Source organism: Nicotiana tabacum, chromosome 14, assembly GCF_000715075.1.
Source record: "Nicotiana tabacum cultivar K326 chromosome 14, ASM71507v2, whole genome shotgun sequence".
NCBI classification, from domain to species: domain Eukaryota; kingdom Viridiplantae; phylum Streptophyta; class Magnoliopsida; order Solanales; family Solanaceae; genus Nicotiana; species Nicotiana tabacum.
Genome location: NC_134093.1, coordinates 73857526 through 73865931, shown reverse-complemented (window position 1 = coordinate 73865931; position 8406 = coordinate 73857526). Strand labels below are relative to the sequence as shown.

At 37.7% G+C, this 8406-nt stretch overlaps 1 protein-coding gene across 1 annotated transcript; it reads left to right on the top strand.

Annotated features, from left to right (window-relative positions):
- The first annotated feature begins 1251 nt into the window (after positions 1-1251).
- LOC142168987 (uncharacterized) lies at positions 1252-5189 on the top strand. Its single transcript, XM_075230175.1, has 8 exons — positions 1252-1368; positions 1537-1733; positions 1969-2065; positions 2420-2656; positions 2777-2954; positions 3102-3938; positions 4045-4161; positions 4432-5189. Exons 1-8 carry the CDS (start codon positions 1252-1254, stop codon positions 5187-5189), a joined length of 2538 nt encoding a protein of 845 aa, XP_075086276.1.
- The last annotated feature ends 3217 nt before the right edge of the window (positions 5190-8406 follow it).

The following is an 8406-nucleotide window of genomic DNA, read 5'->3' as shown; positions in this document are numbered from 1 at the left end:
CAGACCATCTTTGACTCCCAGTTAATTTCAGTTATTATATTATCAGTTCAGTTTCAGCTTTCAGTTATTTTATTGCCTTACATACTCGGTACATTATTTCATACTGACGTCCCTTTTCTGGGGGCGCTGCATTTCATGCGTGCAGGTTCAGACAGACAGACGGGTAGACCTCCTCAGTAGGTGTTTCTCGAGTTCAGCCTGATCGGTAAGCTCCACGTCTTTCGGAGTTGCCAGGTCTAGAGTTTTTGTGTACATCTTATGTATATCTGTATATATGTTATGGGTAGGTCGGGGCCCTGTTCCGATCATAGTACATCTATCAGTAGAGGCTTGTAGACATATCCTGTTGGTTAGTTCAGTATGTTGGGTTTGTAGGCCTGGTATGTATATTTGATGGTTTGTCAGCTGTAGTAGCTGTGATGGCCTTGTCGGCCTAGCTTTATATTGTTGTTTAGTTAGCGCTAGTTTCCATTCAGTTTTATATTTTGCTTCGCAAATTGTCTTGCAAGGTGGCCCCATGGCCAAAGTATGACATTATATGTTCAGAGTCCCTTAGTCGCAATTTGGTACGCCAGGTTAGGTGAGGCACCGGGTGCTTGTCTCGCTCTTAGGTTTGGGGCGTGACAAAACCCTAGCTTGGGTGATGTGTATTCTCTTCAATTCAATGCAATCCAAGAGGCTATTAAGGCTAAGGAATTGAATGATGGGGTAAATAAGGAGTCTACAAATAGTGCTTATGATGAAATTTCTATTATTCCTATGGGAAGTCTAATGGAATCTGGGAAAAGCAACAATGTTGTGCAAATAGCTGCTCTAGTTGTTGATAATCCTAGGCTATTAGCCGGTAAAACTTTATGTGTTACAAGGGGAATTTTGGATAAAGGAATCCTAATAAATAATAGGGGTCAGAAGGAGCTGGGAATGATATTCAAAAATCATGAACCAAATCCTTTAGACCTAAAGGAGGTTGATGATGAACAAGATGAAGAGGAAGACTTGGGGGAAGACATAGAGGAGGAATCTATAACTGCTAACTTTAAACAAGAAGAAAGAGATGGTGATATATCTCCCAAGAGTGTGGACAAGACAGTGTACCTTTAAGGATGCAACCAAAGAGGAGTGTGATCTCTAATTCCAAATAATCTTATGGATAATGCTCTAGTTTGGAATGTGAGGTCGATAAACACACAAAAAGCTTTCAATAGGTTTCTTATCCTACATAGAAAGTACAATTTTTACTTGATAGGATTGATGGAACCTTGGCAAGACATCAATAAGCTGGAGGAGAATAGAAGGAAGCTGGGGATTCATTCTACTTATGCTAATGTGAACGACAAGATATGGACATTCATTGATGAAGACATTAATGTTGAAATTTTGATGAATATGGAACAACAAATGACATTGAATCTATTTCATCTGAATCTAAATAAGGATTTATATATGACACTAGTTTATGCCAAATGTGATGCTATTGAAAGAATTGAGCTTTTGGATTTAATGTATCACTTAACCTCATATATGGAATCTCCCTAGCTTGGTGGAGGAGATTTTGATATGATTCTATCTGAGGAAGAGAAATATGGGGGTCGGCCTGTGTACCTGAGTAAAGTTGAAGACTTTGCACATGGTGTGGACACATATACATTATATGATCTTGGCTTCAAAGGGAGCCTGTATACTTGGTGGAATGGGAGGTCTGACATTGATTGCATCTTTAAGAGGCTTGATAGGTACTTTGCAAATCAGTAGTTCTTAGATTTATTCCCAGCATTGGAGGTTGAACACTTGATCAAGTATGGTTCTAACCATGCCCCTCTCATGTTGTCTTGCAACATTGACACTGTCCAAATTAAGAAACCGTTTATGTTTCTAATTTTCTGGACCAAGCATGAATCTTTTCCGAAGGTGGTGAAGGAGAATTAGGTAGTTGATTCCATGGGGAACCCCTCTCATTTTATTCCAAAGTAAGCTGAAAAAGGTAAAGACTGCACTGGCAGCTTGGAGCAAGGAGACACTTGGAGATAGTTTCAAAAGAATTGCAGCATTAGAGGATGTTATTAAGGTATATAAGATTAAGTTTGAATTGAATCCAACAATTCATAATAGAGCTAAGTTACACAAAGTAGAAGATGACCTTACAAGGTATTACCATCTTGAAGAAGAATTTTGGAGATAAAAGGCTGGAATGCAGTGGTTTAAGGATAGTGATAGGAACACTAGGTTCTTTCATGCTCATGTGAGAGGCAAGAGGAAAAGGCTGCAGGTGTCCAGAAGCTTGGAAAAAAATGATAATTGGCTTTAATCACAAAAAGATATAGCAAGGGAGGTAGTAGAGTTTTTCCAGGCTCGGTTCACAGAAGAAAGAATTCCTACTCACTTTAATATTATTCAGCATATTCCTAGGATGGTGTCTTAGGATCAGAATGCAAAGTTGTGGGATGAACCAACCATGGAGGAGGTTAAGGCAACAGTTTTTGGATTGAATGGGGATAGTGCAAGTGGTCTAGATGGATTCACTGGCCAGTTTTATCAAGCTAGCTGGGAGGTTGTATATGATGATGTGCTCAATATGGTTAGAGCCTTCTTTTGTGCTGCAGAACTACCAAAGTTCATCACTCACACAAACCTTGTGTTGCTTCTAGAGAAGAAGAATGTTTCTACATTGTCAGACATGAGGCCAATCAGTTTCAGCAATTTTTCCAACAAGATCATATCTTGAGTGATCCATGAGAGGTTAGTTGAGTTTCTGCCTTCTTTAGTTTCTCCTAATCAGGTAGGTTTCATCAAAGGAAGAAGCATTGTAGAGAATATCTTGTTAACTCAAGAGATCATCAAAGACATTAGATTGAGAGGGAAGCCATCTAATTTAGTAATCAAATTGGACATAGCAAAAGCTTATGATAAAGTCTCATGGCTATTCTTGACAAAGGTACTGAGGCAGATGGGATTTGGTGAGATTTTTGTTGATATGATATTCAGACTAGTCTCCAACAACTGGTACTCGGTGCTTCTTAATGGGCAGGCCAATGATTCCTTCAAATTATATAGAGGTGTTAAACAAGGGGATCCACTTTCTCTTACATTCTTTATTTAAGCAGTTGAAGTGCTTGGGAGAGCTTTAGATGAATTGTTTGACAACCCAGATTTCATAGGCTTTGGCATGCCAAAGTGGAGTCAAAACATTAACTACCTTTCCTACGCTGATGATACTATTATCTTTTGTTCCTATCACTATGGGGTAGTGCATCTTATCATGAATGTGTTAGAGGAATATGAGGTAGCTTCAAGTGAGAAGATCAACAAAGAAAAGTCTTCCTTTTACATAAATGCAGGAGCACAAGTAGATGAAGTAAACACTGTCCACTTGATTATTGAATTCCGAAGACACTCATTCCCATTTACATACTTGAGCTATCCTATATTCTACAGCAGGAGGAGGAAAGACTTTTATAAGAATATCATCTTCAAAGTACATGATATGTTATCATCATGGAAGGGTAAGTTACTATCAAATGGTGGTAGAGCATTCGTGATCTCACATATGTTGAATAGTATGCCAATTCATCTCTTGTCAGTTGTGAATCTACCAGCATATGTGATAAACCAATTACAAAAGATGTTTGCTAGATTTTACTGGAGCAATTCAGGCAATGGAAGGGCAAGACATTGGGCTTCATGGGACAACTTATGTCTTCCTAAAAGTGAAGGAGGTATGGGTTTCAGATCATTACATGATGTGTCTAAGGTTTTATTTGCCAAGATTTGGTGGAACTATAGAACAAAAGACTCATTGTGGTCTACATTTATGAGAAATAAGTACTGCAAGAAGATCAATGAGGTGTTAGTACCTTGGATACAAGGATATCATATATGGAGAAAAATGTTGCAAATGAGAGATGATGTGGAGTATCAAGTGTGGTGGCAATTGAAGAATGGCAACTCCTATTTCTGGTATGATAATTGGACTGGACTTGGAGCACTTTAACATGCTTTAGGTCTTAGATCATTGGTGTGATGAATCTATATGACATGTTGATGAAGTGGTAAAAAATGGGGCAAGGAATGAAGTGCTACTAAGGGAATTACTGCCTAATGAGCTAGCTGACCATATTCTGGAGACAATCACACCACCTTCAGATCTTTCAATGAAAGATAAGTGTTAGTGGAATCTGGAAACAAAGGGACATTTTACAGTGAAGTCTGCTTGGCAATATATAAGGAAGAGAAGAGAAGAAAGCAAGCTATACAAATTCTTTTGGGTAAAGAGACTGCCTTTCAAGATAAGTTTCTTCACGTGGAGACTGTGGAAGGAAAAGTAACCATTGGATGACTGGTTTCTAAGGCTAGGATATTTCATAACATCAATGTGTTAGTGTTGTAGGAATCCTAAACAAGATACACTGTCTCATGTGTTTCTAACATAACCAGCTGCAAGATATGTTTGGAATTATTATGGTGCACCTGCAGGAATTAGAACAGATGGGAAGCAACTTGTGCAAGTGATAAATGAATGGTGGAGCAAACCTATTAATACAAGCTTGAAGACAGTATATCAAGTTATGCCAAGTTTGATTGTTTGGCATCCGTGGAAGAAGAGAAATTCTGGAAAGCATGGGAAGATTATGTCAATAAATAGATTGATCTTTCAAATCACAACCTCAATCCAAATGTTGCTAAAGGTGAGAAGCTTTAAGGGTGTTACTTCAAACTGGCTAGACTTGCATGAGAAACTGTCACAACATATTCCTAAATTGAGGTATACTAAGGTGTTGTGGGAATTACATCTTGTGGGGTGGATAAAATACATTACTGATGGGGCATCATATGGCTTCTGTATAAGGGATGGAATAGGAGATATTATCTATGCACAGGCAGATGCAGTTGAGGATGCAACTAATAATGTAGCTGAGGCAGTAGCCATTCTAGAGGCTCTAAGGTACATAACTCAAATGCAATTTCCTCCATGCATAATTGAAACTAATTATTTACTTATGAAGAGAGTGCTAGATGAAGTTTGGGAACCACCTTGGAGCATTGCTAATCAAATGGATGAAATCAAAACACTAATGTCTAAGGGTGCTTTTCAGATATTTCACGTGTTGAGGGAAGGTAACAAGTTAGCTGATCATTTAGCTTATTTGACACTGGATCAGCAGCACATTGTACTGGTGCATTCCTTTTGGTAACTGGACATATAAGGGAGAAGATTATTAAATAATTACAAGCTTCATATACCCTACATTAGGGTAAGAACTGCCAAGCCAAATGCTAAGTGATGATGGAGTTGGAAGATAAGATGAAGTGTAAGGGGGAGTATCTTGTAGCTAAGAGGAGGAGGAGAATGTGTCATGGAAGAATGAAACAAACTATAGGCGATGGAGATCACATTACACTTCCAACTCAAATCCTTACGGAGGAGAAAAGGAAAGATTTTTTCTCTAACATGTTTTCTGATTGCAGGCACTTTGGAAGGAGCTTGGCTCTATGTTTTGGCCAAACCTATTAGGGTGGTATTAGTATTTTTGATAATCATTCCTTATAGGTGCAACCACTACTTAGGCCAGCCAAAAGCACACTCAATAAGGCAAAAAGAAGCCTACACATTTGGATCCACATATATGCCCAGGATGATGGAAACGGGGAAGATTATACTATAAAATGCAAAGTCATTTGCATCTACCACTCCCTGAGGATCACACAAGGTAATACCAGTAGAGCACATCAAGTCACAATGAGAAGTTACATGCGCAACCACTTTCTACTGCCCAGATCAGATATGACTACCCATGGGACTTCTCAGCTTTATGCGGATCATTTAGCAATATTTTGAGGAGCTACCAGCTACAATGGACATTTACCACACATGAGGAAGCTACTAACAGCAAGATCACAAAAAGAAGGAGCAGGCTTAAATGTGCAACAAGGGGCCAAAGTCGCAACAACACCAATACTGTCTTGACAAGGACTTGCATTTGGGAAGGTTTTGCGTGCAATCGGCTTACAAAGTAATCCTTTTCAAGCTTATAATTATTTCAAAGAGATTAGTTAGAACTGCCTAATCCATAAGATAACAAGTGAAAATTCCCACAATCAAAAGCAATGAGAGACAGCTATTGATGAATTATTTACGAGTCATGTGCAAATAGGCCTTTTCAAGAATCATGGTTCTTAGTTCTTTTTGTACTATCAAAGGAGTGTTTTACACATGACTTTGATATTAGGCTTCATGTACTTTTATTTTTTATGCACCTTTATTTTGTGAGACCTCTAGACTCATTGTTGTTTTATTTTGATTATTAATAAAAACACCACAAGGCAACCAGCCTAGTGGTATATTTGATAAAAACAAAGTCTATTAGGGCTTGCCTAGATTGTTCACATGGTTCAAAGAGATAAAGTAAAGAATTCAATAAAATATGGTAAGTGTTATATACATGTGGGAAACAAGGACAGTAAACTTAATAAAAGCAGTAGAAGAGGAGAAAGGACTCTGGTTTGGGTCTAAAAAGAAGCAGGCCCAGCAGGTAGCGAGAACGGACAATAGCAAATTCAGACTCCAATATACGCAGGTACAGGACTTGGGCCTGAGTTCTTTGAGAACTCGACAGGCCCATTTGTAATACATGTTCAAGAAAGAAAAAGGTCATTAGATATGCTACTCAATGTAGATAATTACACATGAAATAAACTAGTATGGGCCTAAGACAAATCATAATAATCAATAGCAATCCAGAATATGATAACTAGTGTGGAGTCACAGATGGTAAAGTGATTCACAATAAAAGCCTTTATTTTCATGAAATACTAAACCTAAAAGGATTAATAAATGTAAATATATTAGAGGCTAAGGGTAGAATTCTAATCATGGCCAAGGTACTCTTTGGATAACTGGCACTTCAAAGTCCCGAAGGGTCTCGAGGCTGTGGGTAGTGCTTGTTTTAGGGAGAGTAGTTCAACCAAGAAATAAACTCTACTGGAAAATACCCCTAACTACTCACACTTACTATTCCCTGCAGGTTTAGGTGCCAATGAGGAACTCAATGTAGATTTCCATACCATAGTGATACCCTACCACATGAATATATACATTTCTCATAACAACTATACAAAATACCATAGGATCATAAGGCAGCCAATTCACATTGTTGTAACCACAATTCAAATCTACGTATATGATTCACTATGAACACCATAACATGTTAGGGATGCTCAAAAAATAACTTCAGGCACACACAAGAAAAAGAGCACTAGCAGATTAATTTAGCAATTCAGACACCTGAATCCTATATCTTAAGAGTAGAGGAGGTAAATAGTTCAAACTCATAACAATCGCTGCTCATGACTACATTCTATTTATAGCCTTCAATTAGATTGGTCAAGGATTTGTTATAACTAGGTCTTAACTTCTAGCATACATATAGGCTAACAGCTTCATTTGGAACTTCTAAAGAGTATTAACAGAGATACAAGTTAACAACTTCAATTAAAACTTCTAAAGAGTATTAACAGAGATACAGGTTAACAACCTCAATTGAAACTTTCTAAAGAGTATTAGTAGAGATACAGGTTAGCAGTCATGTTTCATTCTAAAGTAAATGACATGATTACTTCTTTCTAAAAAAAGCTCTCAGCTTCATACTAATCTCATTACAAAATAAAGCATACTACTATACTCAAACATGGCAGAAGATTAATCTTAGGTTCACAAGCTAAGCCTAGTTCATTTATGTGAGCTTAGTGAAGTTTTAAGGATAATATAGACATGTACATGATTATGAAAGACAAGTAGAAGTATTAAAGAACAAGATAAGTGCAGGGTATCTAAGAGAATACCCACAAGGGAAATTTAGCAGGGGTCATATCATTACAAACCTGAATAGAGTGTTATCATCATAGAATTAGGCTAACAGTGTCACTACACGAGTTTCAGAAAAGGGGAAGGGGTATCATTACATTAAAGACCTGTTATGAAAACCAAATGTGGGATTTCAAGTATAGTAAAACTTAATTTCATCACTTTAGCACAACAGATGAAACATCAGAACACATCATAACCAAACCTCATAGCTTCAGTTAAATGTATGACAATTATCAGAATACACTCAAAGGTGATACAAGAATCCAATTAGCTTAGGACATGTTTATAAAGTGTGATCAAACAGTCAAGAGTTTAATCAGATGATCAATTAGCTTAGGCCATTGATCTAAGGAATAGACGGTCTAGATCAGTTGTGCTTCTTTTGTTTGTGTTGGAGACCAACGATATGGAATGATCTCATTGGCCAAGAAGAGGTGACGGGGATTTCTAGAGTGGAGAGAAAGGAATTGGACCTGGGTCAGATTTGGCTTTGGGCTTGGCAATTTGGGCCAAAATTAATTTACCATTTTGTGTTTATTTAAGAG